Source organism: Kwoniella dejecticola, chromosome 8, assembly GCF_000512565.2.
Source record: "Kwoniella dejecticola CBS 10117 chromosome 8, complete sequence".
Taxonomy (NCBI): domain Eukaryota; kingdom Fungi; phylum Basidiomycota; class Tremellomycetes; order Tremellales; family Cryptococcaceae; genus Kwoniella; species Kwoniella dejecticola.
Genome location: NC_089308.1, coordinates 1,711,651 through 1,728,161, shown reverse-complemented (window position 1 = coordinate 1,728,161; position 16,511 = coordinate 1,711,651). Strand labels below are relative to the sequence as shown.

Genomic DNA, 16,511 nt, shown 5'->3' with positions numbered 1-16,511 from the left:
AGTTTTCATACACCTGAGGTTTCATTTGCGCTTCGATTAGCCTACATAGCTGCGTATTACAAATCAATATACCCCTTGACTAAGTTCTTGACAAGAACGACATCCCCTTCCCACGTCGCTGAATTCCAAGACCCTCTTTTCTTGATAAATGAACAGACTTTCCGAAATTGCGGCAGTGTTCAATGATGAAATTTCCGCTGACGTTCGCTCACGTCCGATGCACTAGTACTCGTACCTGTAGTATGGAGACTTATCACCCAACGCCCTCAGCTGCTCGGGTGTCCATTTGGCGCTGATTTCTTCTTCAGTCATCGCCTCTCTAGCAGCATTGACTCGTTTACAGTAATAGGCGTAGATCAAGGGAGAGATGATGCAGCCGAAACCCAAGAATGCCAGTGCGCATCCGAAGCCGGTGTGGTAAAGGGCTAGTACCATTGTGTCAGACAAGCTGCTAAAACGACGCTGAAAGATGTGAGAGACCGCTCACGCTTCTCTTTGGCGAGATAGATGTTCGAACCAACGATACCACCAAATTGAGCCCTCACAGTTGTCAAAGCGATGGCACCGTTACGTTTGGATTGTCCCGCTGAGTTCAGGCCGATCCATGCGGTACAAGCTGGCGAGAGACAGACCAGACCTCCTGCAGCCAGGACAACACCAACGTCTTGAAGGAGTATCGATATCAGCTCGGAACGTCATCACAGAACAGAGGTAATGGCTAGCTCACAGGTCAGAGCTACCAAGTGCTTGTGAGCCACGGTCAGAAGGCAGATAAGGGTACCACTGCGATTGCGGAGAATATTATCCCTATCATCAGCTTCGATTGGTCGGCGGACAAGCTACTTCGACTCACATCCAAGCCATGATGGCAGGCAGAATAAAGGTCAACATCCTTTGCCTAACCCTCTCCGAAAACCACCCCAGGACGACCAGGCAGATAGCGGCGAAAGCATAAGGCGGAGCACTCATAGCCTGTGAGACAGCAGCAGTGAAGCCCAGATTGTTCATGATCGTCGGGATTGTGAACGAGAAACCGTAGATGGCGATGCAACAGGTAAAGTAGAACCAGCAGATTGCCCAAGTATGAATAGACTGTTTCGGGACATCACGATACAGCCGTCAGTGATCTGTACCAATCGTAAGCAGAGTTCAGCTTACAGTAGCGGCGGAGAGAATGGCTCTCCAGTTAAAGTCATCTTCGGAACCAGATTGATCGTGACCGTATGCAAATCGATTTCTTAAAATAACGAAAGTCCGCTCTTCTTCCTGCAACCATCTGCCTTGCTTGGCGGGTGTATCTTGAATCCAGAAGTAGGCGCCGATGGCGAAGACGAAACTGAAGCACCCTTCCAGGACGTAGATCCATCTCCAGCCTCGGTATCCCCAAATGCCATCCAATTGACCGATACCATAGGCTAAGAGAGAGCCAGTGATGTTCGAGAACGCTGATCCAAGATAAAACCATGAGATTCTGGAATGGAGGTCGGCTGGGGTGTACCTGTGATTCGTGTGAGCGAGCGATCTTTTGTAAGTGATCGCGCAATGGTGACGCTTACCATGTGGTAAGGGTGTAAGCACATCCAGGAAACATCCCAGCTTCAAAGGCTCCGAGCACTTCGGAAAACGATCAGCAAAGGCCAGAACACTGCTCATGACCAACGTGTATAGCTTACAGAGTCGTAGAGCGAACCAGGCGGCCTTGTTTTTGGCACACCCTGAACCGACCAGTACGAGCGACACAGTGAATAATAAAGCAGGAAGAATCTTCTTCGGACCAAATCGTTTCAGGAAAATGTTGGAGATGGGACCCGCAAGAGCGTAAGTGACAACTATGACATTCAAAATTAGCGATGACGATCTTCCAAACCACGGAACAGCATCTGACAACGGTGTTGATGAAAACCCACAGAAGATACTGAGAGCGACATTCCAGTGGGTAGCGGTCAAGCCCATGTCTTTCTCAGCGCCGAAAAGACGAGCATTACCGACATTAGATCTGTCGATATTCGACAAGGCGTAGATGATCAACAGTTGAGGCACGACGTGAATATCGATCTTTCGCTAAAGACTCCCAAGCATCAGCCCTTCATATATCTTTCCCAAGAAATCTTAGTGCGCTTACGGTCAGCTTTCTCAAAGCTTCACCTTGATAGATGCCAGAAAGTCGCAGATACTCGTGGTATTCTGCTGAAACCCCGTCGACGAGTTCGTTTCGAACCGAGGCGCTGTCCATCTTATCGTCGGGAGCCTCGTATTGCACGGTAGCATCGTTCATTTTGTCAATAGTTGTCATCGTTGAAGTGACAATGTCTTCAGCCAGATCTGGGAGGAGGTTTGGGTTATTCTCCCGGAAGCTGGTCGCAAGTCATCTATGTATATCCCCTGATCGGTGGAGGTCGCGGAGCCAGCCTTCGCTATCGATGATACGCCGGAAGATTGCTTATCTTCTGTCTTACCTGCTGATTCCTGGTCCCGCAGTATCGGTGCAGCTCTATTGTCATCAGATCACGAGGCGTTATGCTTGAGAAGGATGGGTCTAGACACCGGCGAGTCTAGATAGGGACTCATGAGATGCTCAAGATATCCCTGTCAGCAGCTCATTTCCAATGCGGGGTAGTTTCTTATCGATCGCAGTCGAAAGATATGAGTTTGACTGCCTTTCGATAGAAGAGAGATCCCCCAATTAAGGGAATTTACGTGTACTGGGATCCAATCCCTGCTTTCCGATTGGCTTACTTGCAAGGTTGTTGAGATCAAGTAGACGCCGGAAAGGCTTCCCTTCCACGTGGCTGGTGCTAGATGATCCCAATCGCTTATCATGTGGTCTTTGCTTATCAGGTGATCTACAACTTGATTCGGTACATCCGCAAAGAACTGGAAATAGTATTCTAGTCTCAACTCGCTCCCCTACCCTCGCAAATGATCCACCTGAAGCATCGGTGGACTTCTTCGAAGACGGCTTATCAGTCTGCATAATCCCTCGCTTCCCGACCCTCATTGTTCTGACACAGTGTCCTAAATTCCGAACCACGCTATCACTTCCGGTGTCCGAATCTACAACACACGGTCAGCGCTAGTTTGTCGAGTCAACATGGTGCCAAAATTGAAGACTGGAGCGAAGGAGAAAATAGACAGGCTGCTGCACGAGGTAGTCTCCAAAAGACAGGTACCTGCTGTGGTCTATGGAGCGACGAACGTGGAGGGTCCGATCTATCTCAATCAGGATGGAGATGTATATTTTGATGATCCCAGTAGAGGGAAAATAGACGAGGACACAAGTGAGCAGCTCCCTCACCCGGAATCCACCTGAACCCGGTGGGCATCGCCCTGACTCAACCTCAATGATGACAGCCATGGCCCTGTACTCGATGACCAAATTCATCACTTCGGCAAGTTCCTTCATTCCTCTCGCCGCATCGTCCTCTGAAGATGCACTTTCCAGATAGCAGCGCTCCAGCTGGTAGACAGTGGACTTCTGTCGCTCGACAATCCGGACACAATCGCAAAATACCTCCCGGACCTCGTTTCGTTACCCCTGATAGAAGGATACAACGCAAATGACACGCCGATATTGACTAAACCCAAAAATAAGATTACATTGAGGATGTTATTATCGCATTCTGCGGGTAAGTCAAGCTTTCGCAAACCCACACCTAACGTTACTTATCTCTTCTCTCTCGTAGGGACCGGATACACACACCGCGAGAGAATTCTAGATAAATGGATAGAACAGAAACCCCGGATCCCCCTCTTTGAGCCCGGAGCGTCAATCGAAAGTCTGCTTACCCCCTTGATATACGAGCCGGGTACGACATGGCGGTACGGCAACGCTCTAGACTGGGTTGGAGTACTAGTGGAACGTGCATCGGGTTTAGATCTGGAAAACTACTTTGCGCAATACATATTCCAGCCCTGCAACGTCACATCAATGACTTTCTACCCGACAAAGCAAGTCCAGGAACACCAAATGCCAATGTCTATTCGTGATGCTGAGGGGAAGATCCAGGTGCCAAGGGATGGTGGAATCGGTTTCAGAAGACCAAAGACTCCTGCGGAAGTAACTTTCCTATCGGGTGGAGCTGGGTTGTACGGTACTCAGAAGGATTACTTGGCCATTTTGAGAGGAATACTTCGCTCAGATCCTAGAAACAGGGGATGCCTTAGAGACAATGAGAAGGCGTCACTATCCGAGCAGATGTTTATGGAGATGTTTAAGCCGTCATTACCGTCGGGCGAGGGGTATGATGGATCCCGGAGACTAGCCGACTTTGTGGCTGAGGCGAATTATGCCCATCCTATACCGACAGAAGATACGGTCAATCACTCGGTGGCTTGCATGATCAATTTGGAGAAATGGACAGATAGAAGGCAGGCTGGTAGCGGGTGCTGGTCGGGTACTGGTCGGACTCAATGGTGGATCGATCCGACAACTGGTGTAGCAGTACGTGTCCGCGACCCTTATTGTTGATGCGAGCTGATGCAATTCTCGTATCACAGGGCATATGCGCGACCCAACTGAGGTGCGGAACTCCAGATCCGTGGTACCAAGTCTACGTAGATTATGAGAAGGCTTTGTACAATTCGATCGAGTGAGCTAGGCCAGTGTACGAAGATCAATTAACCATACTGCGTCGAGGCCAATCCGATCTCGAATGACTTGAGTTCTCATCCGTGGATGCATCATCCACGATGCATGATTCACTGAGCCACATATACTGGTCCTTTCTCTCGTGTTGAAAGTATTTGCAAGAACGGGTATCATTGACTTATATTGATTTGCGTCTATATCAAGACTCATCTGCAGATATTGAAAGACATCATTAGACCGTTAAGATGACAGGTAGTGGATATCGTATAAACATCCATCTCTTTATGCCAGACGTCTTCACACTTGGCGTCGGAGCACTCAAGCCCGTCTTCTGTTTGCGATACCTGGGCGATCTGTCTACGTCGGTCTACAACGCCTCCTGATACCCAAGAGGATGATCAACGGCTAAAATACCCCAGAACGATGAAATTGCCGAAGGTCTTCTCAGCACGATTCTCGAAGTTCCGCTGTCGCGAAGACATTTGATACCGAGTCGTTTTCTTGATCAGCCTGTACCGGTTCTCCGTAGTTGACGGGATTTTGCGCCTGTCATGTACCAGCGAAAAGGCTCCTCGCAGTCTTGCCGAGATCCCGTTGACAACCGCTTCGATCACTTCCCTGAGCATTCGGGGCCGAAAATCACGACTCACTTTTTGCTTCCGACGTGCTTTGCCTTCTCGTCTCCCGTATCACCAGGATCGTTATCAGATAAAACAGCACTGCTTCTGTACCATCGGCTCAGACAGACCGAAACAAGGTAGAGAATGACTGCGCAACATTGCTCGGACCACGTTGGGTTAACGCTCGTTTATGGCTATGTTCCAAGATACCAAGACATTGAATTTTTTCTCACTAGGTCCTTGTATATATTCTTCGACTTCCGTTAACATACCTCTTTTCTTGCTCAATGTTTCCAACATCTACTTGCTCATAGATCGCCCCATGCCCAGAATTTAGAAGCCATGTCTCGAATAGCTGAAACAACGTCGCTCAGATCACCCGAAGATCTGGAGACCGCTTCTGACAACGAGGAGATCAACGCGATTGCATCGGCTAAAGAGCCTGCAGAGAATGTTGGCCCGATAGTACCTACTCTCGTATCACCGCCCGAGAAACCAGCTGCCAAATCGGTGTTACCTGAATCACATGATCGTCAAGTCGCAATCCCCCTGCGATATCGTTTGATCGCTTTCAGTATGATCCTCTTCTTCGCGACCGGCTCCAGCTTCATGCAAGGTATTAGCAGTCCGCTCAAATCTACCTTCAAAACGGAGCTGGGTCTGACAAGTGAGTTCTGCCAAGATCAGACAAACTCAGTGATCGTCGCTGCCGCTAATGGGGTATTGACAAAGACGCTCAGTACGGCACGATCGCTTCAGCTTCGAGTCTCGTCAACACCATTTTGCCCGTCATTGGTGGGATCGGGATGGATTACTGGGGCGCGACCTAGTGAGTTTATATCTTTACGTCTATATGCGACTTCGAGATTGCTGACAGGCGACATCGTCTTTACAGCGCTGCTATCATATCCAGCGTATTTATCCTCATAGGAGCTCTCGTGGCTGCCATCGTAAGTTTTAATGGAATGTGTGCCATTTGTCAGGCTGTGTTGATCCGCTGTGCGCACGACTTAGTCCACAAATGTCGATAATTATGGCATGCTGGTCTCGGGCCTCATTATTATGGGCTTTGGCTCCACTGGTGAGTCGTCTCTGTGATTGTCGAATTCACAGCACCGGGCCTGATGAGATGTGTGCGACCGCAGTGATCGAGTCGACCCAGAGCAAGTTATACGCCCACTGGTTCAAAGGCTCGTCTCTGGCCCTGGTCTTTGCTATCGATATTGCTTGGTCCCGGGTGACTTCAGTTGTATCTAAAGCTACTGCTGTCCCCATGAGTGACATCAAAGGCTTCTGGGGATGGGCTATCTGGATTCCAGCCATTGTTTGCGCTATCAACATGATGCTCGTGCTGGCGTACTGGGCGTATGAAAGGACTGTTCCCAATGCCTACCGACCACTGCTGGGCAAAGAGGCTAGAGTTCAGGAGGGCTGGGCGAAACGGAAGTTTAGCTTGGCAACGCTCTGGAAACTGTAAGTAGCTTCTGTAGCTGATCTATTTACCTAGTTAACGGATGAGGCTTAATACACATAGGCCCAAATTCTTCTGGATTCTGTGTGGAACCCGTACGTGACTCTTCAAAAAATCCTGACGAGCATGAGTTCGAGCTGCTAACCCATTCATGTAGAGATGTTTCAAAACGCTGCAATCAGCTTGTACACCTCGAACCTTGCCGACATGCAAACCTACACTCGAGGCACGTCGAAGCTGGCAGCAGGTTATAACACCTCGTTACAAGGCGTTATTCCTATCGTGCTGACTCCCGTCACGGGGTGGTTTTTTGATCGTTTCGGCTGGAGAATGCCTTTCGGTAAGTCGCTGCTGCTGTCTGATCGGAAGACGGAGAAATGGTCAATCCTTACTAAAGTATTTCCATTCACAGTGTCATTTACGGCCGTCCTATACATCATTGTGTTCTCCCTCATCAACTTTACGAAAGTCCATCCATTGTGCCCCATTCTCATCTCTTCTTTCGCATTGACTACCAATGCAATTGTCTTCATCGCTTCCATCCCTATCCTGGTTGGAAACGACGAGCTTCTCGGTACTGCTTTCGGGATCTGGAAGGCGTTTGCCAACGCCAACTCGATTGTACTGGACGTAGCAGGTGGTGCTATTCAAGATCGCACTGCCAATGGATCATACGACAACGTCATGTACCTGGCCATCGCTATCAAGTGTCTTCAAGTCTGCTACGGACCAGTTTACGATTATATCGACGGCAAGTGGCTTGGACACTCCTTGAGAATGCCAGAGAAGAAACGCGTGGAGCTTCTGCAGAAGGTCCAAGAGAATCACCTTGAAACAAAGTACAAAGGCTGGCTAGTAGACAGAAGAGTTACTTGCGCTGTGCTTGCCCAGCTCACCAGTCTTGTCATCGTTGCTTGGGTCGTGTACATCACCTACTCCCTCGGCACTTGAGGAATCTACCCTTCATTATTACGGCGCTAGATTGGAAAAGTCAGACCCATAGGCCACGTCTCAGACTGTCAGATTGAAGTCTGCAGTGTTCTACGATATGGACTGGTAGATACATGTAGTCATTTCAAGCCGTATGCACACGATGAAAGTGAATCAAGTCCAAGAGGTAATATTGAGCCGGTCCGAATCGCGTGTCGTATATCCTGTTGCCAGTGATGGATGTATTATCAGCCTAGTATCCGAATGTGACGCATTTTTTCTCTTCCTGGCAGCTGAGCACCCTGACCTCGCGCTCGTCCGCGCTGGAGTCATGCTTCTACCGGATTATCCATAACATGGATCATAGCCATATATCTAAGCTCACTCCGGTATCATCAGCTCGTCCAGGTGAATGCTCGTACTCAAGAAATGTTCCCCAAGAGTCAACACGGAATCACCTAGGGTGTAAATGGGTACATTACGGCATACTCACGGAATGTCGCGAGGAGTGCAAACCGTTGTCTCCTCTGCTATTCTCCCTTTCTACGCGTGTGATCTCCCTCAATATGTTGATCCACTCTAACCTTATGTGCAACTCCTCCGGTGGTCTAGGTCCAAGCAAGATGCTGCTGATCACTTCTCCTATCAATACGAGTAACGCATTCAAGATGTCGCGTGTATCGACAAAGCATTATTTCTGTCGTGTACCGCACAGCTAGTCATTTTCCTCATTCAAATCGTTCCATCCGATCTTCACCCTCGACATGCACTACACGACCAGGCGATATCTGATTCTTGGTCTGTTTGGACTACTCGCCATCGTTCTCACGCGATATCCTCAAGCAATATCGCTCTTCCCTTCGTCAGATCACTATCGCTTGCGACCTTACACTTACAGCGAGAATGGAATACAGTTTATCAATATCACGACTCTGTTCAACCAATATACAAACCTAGACCGCTTCTCGAGCGCTCTGCTATCAAAGGCGTGGCCATCGAGCCCGTATGGGGTCAAGGTCGTGCCCTACTTTCATCGCAAGAGTTCTAGATTTAGCAGGAGCGTCGTAACATTGACAACCTGGACTACTTGTGACAGGATAGATAGGCTGGTGGAGCTCGCTGAGCTGAAGCGAGGTGAGTAATCGCTTCACAATCCTGTCACGTTCACTTTGAAAGCCAAGCGGCTGACTGACGTGTCACTGCATGTGCCGCAGGACCCATATCTGTCGCGATCTACATTGATCCAGAAGACTCCGAAGCTGCATGGCAGTTCGAAGAGTTGACCGAATTGATCCGTACCAAACCCTCCTTATCTGACTACGCCGATATCCACCTTGTCACGTCCGATCGACCGCTGTTGCACAATACCTGGAGGAACGTCGCTCGAGCATTCGCTACTACAGAATGGGTGATGATGTGGGATATAGACTTTGAGCCGTGTACGGACTATCAAGCTGGGTTCAAAAAGCTCAGGAGAAGTGGTGATAAGGAATTAGTGCAGAGATTGGATCAAGGGAAAGCGGCTTTAGTGATCCCACCATTCGAATGGGTCCAGGGTATGGGTGAAGGGGTATGTCCCAAGGACAAGCAGGTACGTTGGACATGATATGAGATCTCCTCAAGATGCTAAGTGCTTTCTTCCAGGACTTGGTACAACAATACTACACAATGACTCTAGACGCGTTCGAAAGCACAACCCCCGTTCTGTCCCACGCTACGGATTACGAACAATTCATGAGCACTAGAGAGGATGAATCACCTTATATTGTGGAGGAGTACGAGCTTGGCTATGAGATCTACGGGATCTTCAAGCAGGATGCCTCGTTCTGGTGTGATGAGAGATTTGCTGTGAGTGTGCTCAACATGCGTTATTCTGCTTGGTCGCTTACCCTCTCGATCACAAAGGGTCCTGGGTTCAATCGAGCTGCTTGTGCCGCTTCCATGTACCTATCTGGGATGGAATTCTACGTGATGCCAAATCAATGGACCTTCCTCAAGCCGCATCCAGAGAACTCGGCGAAAATACGTCACAGTCTCGATACCAATTTAGCCTGGAAGACATTCCGGATAGATGCCTGTCATGCGTGAGTTATTTCGACAATCCTATTTTCCCCGTGCTCATCCCTCTCAATCATCAATATAGTGCCGCCGACGAATTGGCAATGCATGCTCGACTCCACCACCCGGCGGGACAGAGGATACTGGTAGCTTGTCAAGGTCAGGATATACCCGAATTAGAAAGGGATCTGGAGAAGTTGGCGGAGCTGTCCATGGAACTCGGTCCTTAGTCAAGAAGAGTTTATGAACAAAATATTAGTCGTGAGCCTCAGTCTGCATGCGGATCACACAGGGTTTCGTTTCTGAGATACAACAGTGTACAACAGGGCGTAGAATACATCTAGAAGACAAGCAATCCTGAATTCGTTCCCAATCTCCACGAGGGGTCCACAATCCCCTCATCGCGCAAGCGGTAGACCTGCATCAGGTCAGCAATTATCGTGATGAGATGCTCTAAATTCTCACCTTGTCCAACATCGCCGCTGCTTCATCCACATCATACGCATAGTCCGCTGTAGCTCTCAACCTAGTAATGACTCCTCTAGCTTGTGCTCTTTTAGTCTCCTCTTGCAAGACAGAACCTGGCAGAGCCACGCAATGAGCAATCGATGTGAGAGTGTGCACGGGACTCAGTAACAGATCCCCGATCTACTCACCGGTGATGATTGCCGCCAGTAATAAACCGACTCCGTGATCAAGCTGCTTCCCCTCTTCGAATGCCGTCATGGCAGCCCAAGCGGCTTCTTGTACAGCAAGGTCCGAGTGACTCTTCTTCAAGAGGTCGACGTTCACGACAACCTGGATCAAAGTAGACGTCAGCTCGACAAGATCGTAAGTCTGGGATTCAAAAAAAAATTGGCGACTCACCTTCAGCATATTGACCATCACCCTATTGCCATATAACACCCTAAGATTCCTGTCGGATTGTTGCGAGAAACTCGTCTCCCATATGTGTAATTCTTGCAGAACGTTTTCGACCTTCTGATTATGTGTATCTAGATAGCCCTTATCTAACATCGAGTCAAGAACAAAGCTTTCGTGAACAAGGATATTGACTCTGTTGGCCTGCATCAACACATCAGCGGGCTTGGAGATAGTACACGTAACCGTAGACCACGACTCACCACTTCGACTATTGCTCTATCAACGCCATACGAATTATGGACAGTATCAGCGTCATTACTGACATAATCGTACCTATGATTTCCACCTCGTCAGTGGACATATACCCCAAATCGGATAGGAACTCACCACCAAAGAGCGAATGGCTCCCGCATCAGTCTCGGCGCCAATCCACTTGCTAAACATTGACAGACATCCACCACCACGAAATTCTCCAGCAGCAGCCGTATCCGCACCATTTCCGATTCAGAGGTCGCCTTGGCCTGCTCCAACATCTGCGCCGGTCCTCCTCGCAATTCTATCAAGTCACAAGCAGTTTCAAAGGCCTGCTTCCACAGTCGCCCAGCATTCAAACATTGAGCGATGATTATTGCCAAAGCACTGGTGAGGAGGAGATTCGACATTTCCGTGGTGAGTCCGCTTCCACTCGCTCTAAATGCGACCGCGGTCTGGCAGATACTGAGGGACGTAGTCGAGAAATGGTCACTGATCATTCTTTGTGCTGACTGAGAGGCGCCGACTGAATGCTGGAGATTTGCATGACCGTTTGACTCCGATAAAACATCCCACCGTATGGGAGGATATTTGTCCGAGTACTTCTTTTCTTGTTGGGCAATGAGAGATGATTTGTGACCGGCTGCAATTGAGATAAGGGAGAGTAGTAGGGCGTCTGATTCGAGAGAGAAGCCACGCGAGTGCTGAAGGCATTTAGCGAGGTGCAGGAATTGGATTGGTTCGTTCTGAACGGGTACAGAGTACATGACGACGTTGCCTAAAACGGAGGTCAGGAGCAGGTCGAGCAGATGGGTTGCAGGGCTCACCAAAGTACAAGAGGTGCCTCATCTGGTTACTGTCAGCGATAAGTTATGATTCCTACTGGGTAGATGATGAAAGTGACGCACCAAATCCCGTTCTTGCGCATCCGGAAACGACAACGTCAGATAGTCGCTTGGTGTCAAGTAGAACGGCATCATCCCATTTGAGCCTCCGTTATTGCCTAAACTTATCGTATCACATGCATCCCTACTGCCGCTCTCTGGCCGTACCAGCTCTTCGATGCTCTCTGCATTTGGCTTCGGTCTCTTTTTTTTCGGGGCGCGAACGGTAGATCTAGGCGGGGGTTCGGGGGGATAGACGCACTGCGTTACGATGAGCTACCATATCGAAGCGCAAGTAGCCAGAGCCAAGCAAATTTACCTCCTTCGATACATTATGGCATCTTCTACATGTCGGCTTCTCCTCATCACATCTGATCAAGCATGACGCATTAAGCGTTGTCTCTGTTATACAAGACACGGACGACTCACTTGTGTTTGCCCTTTCGACACCTCAGGCACCCTGTTTCGCAAGTCAACAGTCAGATCGAAGTACCGAGATAGAAGTCATTGAGTGCCCTCACCAGTCCTGCTGCGAGTGAACTTGGGTCTATAGTCTTCCAGCTCGGTCATAGTCCCATTTGTCGATGGAATAAATCATGATGAGGATGAGGAGAAGCGATTGTTGGTTGTTTTCACTTCGACTCAGCTCACGTGACCCGCTTTGGCTCCTGTGGAGGTATATATAAAACCATTAAGCCGGGTGCATTTCTTCCAGGATCAAGCATCTTGCTCATGATCGAAATTTGACTCATCACTGCTAAGGCGTGAAAGTACTTGACCGAGAAAGGAGAGGTCAATGGGCCATCCTTCTTCAAGTAAGTGGCCAGGGGACGGTTCATTGCGACGGATGGTCAAATATCGCGCTATCACTGCGGTCGTCGGCCTTCCGAAAGATTTCACTAAAAGCAGCACCCATGCGTGCTGACGGGCAGTATGGTGACAATTGACTGTTGTGAATATAACACCTCAATGAGCTGATACTGTGTAAGGATACGGTACGTCAAACATCCATAGTGATAGAATGTCTAGACTTCCTGTCGCAAGCTTTGTGGATTCCTTTTTCCGTCGAACGCTATTCCAGGGAGACGACGAGGAGGCTATCTCAACGCTATCTCGCGAGCTGAGCGGTGATGCGGAAATCAAGTACGTGCATAGCTTCATGGGGAATGGCCGCTAACATGACATGCTGTAGTATCAACGGTAACTCCTTGACTACCTCAGAATTCATCGACCTCATCACAACGGGATTTCGAGCTTCTTTTACTGCATCTGTAGTCGAGATTCGAGACCTCAACATCGTTTCAACCAATGAAGCTGGAACCACCAGAGTTGTGGGTCAATATACGATCTACGATACAAAAGGCAAGGTCGACAAAGCAGTCCTCCGACAGAGTGCGACCACCATCGTCAGGGTGGAACACAGAGGAGGAAAGACACAGATTACTGGACTTTGGGAAGCGCAAACGACAGATCAGGATTAAGCAGACAGATATTGATGCATGGCCAGTCTACAAAGGGTCTGGACCGGTTTTCCGAACGGTATCTTTTCGAGCAGAATACCCGCTCCATGACTGAGCTCATCGTAAGCAAGGGAGAGATGGCGGGCTGCAAGCCGAACTTACTTCATCGTACAATCTCGACGACACCCCTAAAGACTGAAAGTGAAGCCAATTAATGGCAGCTGAAAGTCCACCACCACATGCTGAGGAGTCAGCAACAATCAATTAAGGATATACTCACTGTGAACCACGCTGACTTTACCAGAAAGAGCTCTTGCGGCAGCTTCAACTCCCACTTTCTCCTCAAACAACGCTCTGAGGTCTTTCGGTTCTCGCAAATGGGTAAATCCAGAAGGGTCTCGCAGCAGTGCAGATGGGAAGTCAAACGACAACGATGTCGGGATATGACCACCCTCGTAAGACGTGGCTGGACGAGCATCAATCAAAACGGTGTCGTCTGCCAAGATTGTTGATCTTGCGGCAATCTGGGCGATCTCGTCGAACTCTGCAGCGTTTGTCAATATGAATGTTTCTTCAATCGCACAAGACACGAATGCACTCACCAACGACTGATCCTGGGACGACTGAAGGCGTAGGATAAATCGTCGTCTGCTAGTTAGCGGTGTTTGTAACGAGAAGACTCACCTCAAACTGTCGAGGGAGTCCAGTCTCCAGCTTGACTCCTTCGGATCTCGCACGAGGCAGCCCACCGTCAATTACAGACACTTTCTCGTGGCCGTAAACCTACAGAAGACTTAGCAGCCGCCAGAAGTCGTCGCAGACTCACCTTGAAAGTCCAAGCTGTCCTTGGCGCGGAAAAGACTCCCTCACTATCGTAGATGACGACATGAGAACTTTTGGTGACACCATGATCCCCAGCAAATTTGGCAAATCGTTCAGGAGATGGTAGCATCAGCGGGAAGCCTTGTTCGTGGGGTTCAGAGACCTCGTCCAAAGACCAGAAACGGGCACTGGGGTATCTTGGACCGGCAAGGAACTCTTCATAAGCATCTCTTGTGGGAGGATCAGGCTCGTACAGCCAGGATGCGTCGAGGATCACGGTGTCCGGATGGGCAATGATTGGATCGGATGGCGTTATGATGAGTGGTGTCGACATCTTTGCGGGGGTTACCGGATAGAGTTCTCTCCGTAAAGAATGTTCAGCGATGAATCCTTCCAGACTTCTATCTTAACACTTTGTCCATGATGTGCAACGGTAGTGATCTGTGCGCAAATGCCTAGCTAACGAGGACATACGCATAGGGTCTCGGGCAGCCGAGGGTATGTTCCGTCAGCATACGCAAAAGCAACTCATTATGACGAATGACGAATATTCGCGCCAGAGTGACGACCAAATATCCATGTCGGCCTTCCGAAATTGCGTCTTCCCGTTACACCGCACTCATGCGCAAAGGTGCATTTCGTTCGTTTAAGCAGTATATTTCGGAGGTGAAAGGTCGCTTCGTATGTTCTCCATACCATCATCGTCACGCACAATGACAATCGCAGTAAAGCCCTCTGTACTGATCATAGGTTGTGGACCAGCGTGAGTCGAAAGTTTGCATGATATCGCTGACAACTTTTAGTGGTCTCGGCGCCATCGAACAATTTGTCCGAAAAGGTTTTGATGTTGTAGCTTACGAGGCGCGAGATGCAGTCGGTGGTCTTTGGTAAGCTTTTGAATCGATTGAACCGTTAGCTCAGCTGATCACCTAAGCAGGAATTTCGATCCCGATCCTGCTCCCTGTACCATCTCTTTCGATGAGGTGGGTCATGCAATCGCTTTGAGTGACCTGGAACGACAAGGTAAACCTGCTCCGACTCCGACACCAATGTACGCGGGAGTCACAGCGAATACTCCAAGGGTGAGTACTTGTATGTTACTCAATCTGGAAATGCTAAGAGGCTACAGTAGGATATCATGCCATATAGATCCCACCCGTACCCGGACGGTACCGCTGAGAACCCTACCTATGAAACGATCTACGAATACCAAGTGCGACATGCTCAGCGGTACAGCAAATACATCCAGCTTAACAGGACAGTAACACGAGTTAGGCATACTCCGGCAAATCATTCCCCTAGGAAACGATGGCTGGTTGAATGGACTCCATCATTCCCCAGCAGTTCCCCTGACGTTGGTAAAAACTTTGAAGAACAATTCGACCATATCGTAGTGGCTAACGGAACCGATTCGAGACCTTTTATCCCGTACATCAATGGACTTTGGGAGTGGAAAGGGGAAATCATACATTCCCGATGGTACAGAAAGTCTGAGGCCTTTGCGGACAAGGTGAGTCAACAAGAGGGGCCGATAGAGCTCAGCTAAAATTTACGCATAGGCTGTGATGGTCGTCGGGGGCGGTCCTTCTAGTGAGTCGAATGCGACTGTATGCAGCTGACGCGGGACCAGGCGCGGATATTGTGCGTGAACTGGGCATGCTCGTCGTCAACAGGTCAACAAGCGCACCAAGGAAGATCTATCGGTCCTTCCGAAGCAAGCTGCGATACGACACGGAGCAAGACAAGGGTTGGCCGGATCATGTCGCCAATCTGTCTCCGATGGACGCAGTCCATCCACCGTCTGGAGAGTCCAGGACCGGCAGGATTGTGACTATCTCTGGAGAAGTTGTAGACGATGTGGACGTGAGTCAAAATACCTGACGCGCTCACGCTGATTGGATTCGCTGCACAGGTCATCATTTTCGCAACAGCTTATATTGCCAGATTCGAGTTCTTGAGAGACACTGACCCTCCATTCAACAATGCACCCCTCTTGAGGTACCCCCAAGTCCCAAAGGGAGCGACTAGGCCTCCAACGGAAGCAGTGTCAGAAGCAACATTGGAAGGTGGTCATCGTAAGTACAACTAGCCCGGACATCGCTGAATCCTTTTCTTTCATTCTCCAGGCGTGCACAACCTCGACTCTCACCAGCTTTTCTACCTACCTGACCCCACTCTCGCTTTCCTTCTGCTACACGCTGAAGCGATACCTTGGCCCTTCTCGGAAATGCAAGCTAGGGTGCTTGCTGCACATTGGAGCGGAACGCCGCTTGAGCTTGAACCTCATCCCGATGAGAACAATGACTCTCACTCTGTTCTCATTCTTGGCCATCCAGGAGAGTGAGTCGACTAGATTTTTACCTGCAGGGGTAATTGACTCACAATGGTATTTAGGTTCGATTACGCAGAGAACTTGCTTAAACTGATTGGAGAGGGTGGTCCAGAAGAGGTGGACTCAGAGGGCAAATGGGGAGCTTGGCCGGAATGGAAGAAGCACATTCGTGCTCTCATAGATTGATCTATGAAAGTGATGTATGCACGCACATGTTCTGCTATGGTGAA

The 16,511-nt window shown here is 49.3% G+C and overlaps 8 protein-coding genes across 8 annotated transcripts; 5 read left to right on the top strand and 3 right to left on the bottom strand.

Annotated features, from left to right (window-relative positions):
* Positions 1-222: 222 nt before the first annotated feature.
* Positions 223-2,275, bottom strand: I303_106921 (uncharacterized protein; the record flags this gene model as incomplete). Its single annotated transcript, XM_018411699.1, has 9 exons — positions 223-425; positions 488-664; positions 728-783; positions 854-1,092; positions 1,159-1,498; positions 1,557-1,614; positions 1,674-1,829; positions 1,908-2,061; positions 2,123-2,275. 9 exons carry the CDS (start codon positions 2,273-2,275, stop codon positions 223-225), a joined length of 1,536 nt encoding a protein of 511 aa, XP_018258900.1.
* Positions 2,276-3,091: 816 nt separating this feature from the next.
* I303_106920 (uncharacterized protein) lies at positions 3,092-4,593 on the top strand (the record flags this gene model as incomplete). The annotated part of the gene is made up of 5 exons (XM_065969473.1): positions 3,092-3,278; positions 3,352-3,389; positions 3,443-3,626; positions 3,684-4,441; positions 4,498-4,593. The coding sequence occupies 5 exons, from the start codon at positions 3,092-3,094 to the stop codon at positions 4,591-4,593; spliced, it is 1,263 nt and encodes a 420-aa protein (XP_065825545.1).
* A 957-nt stretch (positions 4,594-5,550) lies between these two features.
* On the top strand, positions 5,551-7,630 carry I303_106919 (uncharacterized protein; the record flags this gene model as incomplete). Its single annotated transcript, XM_018411701.1, has 8 exons — positions 5,551-5,875; positions 5,941-6,037; positions 6,104-6,158; positions 6,223-6,289; positions 6,354-6,681; positions 6,743-6,774; positions 6,837-7,019; positions 7,092-7,630. 8 exons carry the CDS (start codon positions 5,551-5,553, stop codon positions 7,628-7,630), a joined length of 1,626 nt encoding a protein of 541 aa, XP_018258902.1.
* Positions 7,631-8,373: 743 nt separating this feature from the next.
* Positions 8,374-9,897, top strand: I303_106918 (uncharacterized protein; the record flags this gene model as incomplete). Its single annotated transcript, XM_018411702.1, has 5 exons — positions 8,374-8,743; positions 8,824-9,200; positions 9,254-9,457; positions 9,515-9,693; positions 9,753-9,897. 5 exons carry the CDS (start codon positions 8,374-8,376, stop codon positions 9,895-9,897), a joined length of 1,275 nt encoding a protein of 424 aa, XP_018258903.1.
* Positions 9,898-10,007: 110 nt separating this feature from the next.
* I303_106917 (uncharacterized protein) lies at positions 10,008-12,237 on the bottom strand (the record flags this gene model as incomplete). The annotated part of the gene is made up of 11 exons (XM_018411703.2): positions 10,008-10,085; positions 10,133-10,248; positions 10,324-10,465; positions 10,535-10,732; positions 10,792-10,864; positions 10,919-11,561; positions 11,611-11,632; positions 11,692-11,928; positions 11,987-12,038; positions 12,097-12,127; positions 12,189-12,237. 11 exons carry the CDS (start codon positions 12,235-12,237, stop codon positions 10,008-10,010), a joined length of 1,641 nt encoding a protein of 546 aa, XP_018258904.2.
* Positions 12,238-12,688: 451 nt separating this feature from the next.
* On the top strand, positions 12,689-13,148 carry I303_106916 (uncharacterized protein; the record flags this gene model as incomplete). The annotated part of the gene is made up of 2 exons (XM_018411704.1): positions 12,689-12,810; positions 12,860-13,148. 2 exons carry the CDS (start codon positions 12,689-12,691, stop codon positions 13,146-13,148), a joined length of 411 nt encoding a protein of 136 aa, XP_018258905.1.
* A 27-nt stretch (positions 13,149-13,175) lies between these two features.
* I303_106915 (uncharacterized protein) lies at positions 13,176-14,283 on the bottom strand (the record flags this gene model as incomplete). The annotated part of the gene is made up of 6 exons (XM_065969472.1): positions 13,176-13,238; positions 13,290-13,348; positions 13,408-13,671; positions 13,730-13,750; positions 13,877-13,910; positions 13,954-14,283. The coding sequence occupies 6 exons, from the start codon at positions 14,281-14,283 to the stop codon at positions 13,176-13,178; spliced, it is 771 nt and encodes a 256-aa protein (XP_065825544.1).
* A 379-nt stretch (positions 14,284-14,662) lies between these two features.
* On the top strand, positions 14,663-16,467 carry I303_106914 (uncharacterized protein; the record flags this gene model as incomplete). Its single annotated transcript, XM_065969471.1, has 9 exons — positions 14,663-14,699; positions 14,803-14,836; positions 14,887-15,031; positions 15,082-15,459; positions 15,509-15,530; positions 15,580-15,812; positions 15,862-16,024; positions 16,076-16,289; positions 16,344-16,467. 9 exons carry the CDS (start codon positions 14,663-14,665, stop codon positions 16,465-16,467), a joined length of 1,350 nt encoding a protein of 449 aa, XP_065825543.1.
* Between the last annotated feature and the right edge of the window lie 44 nt (positions 16,468-16,511).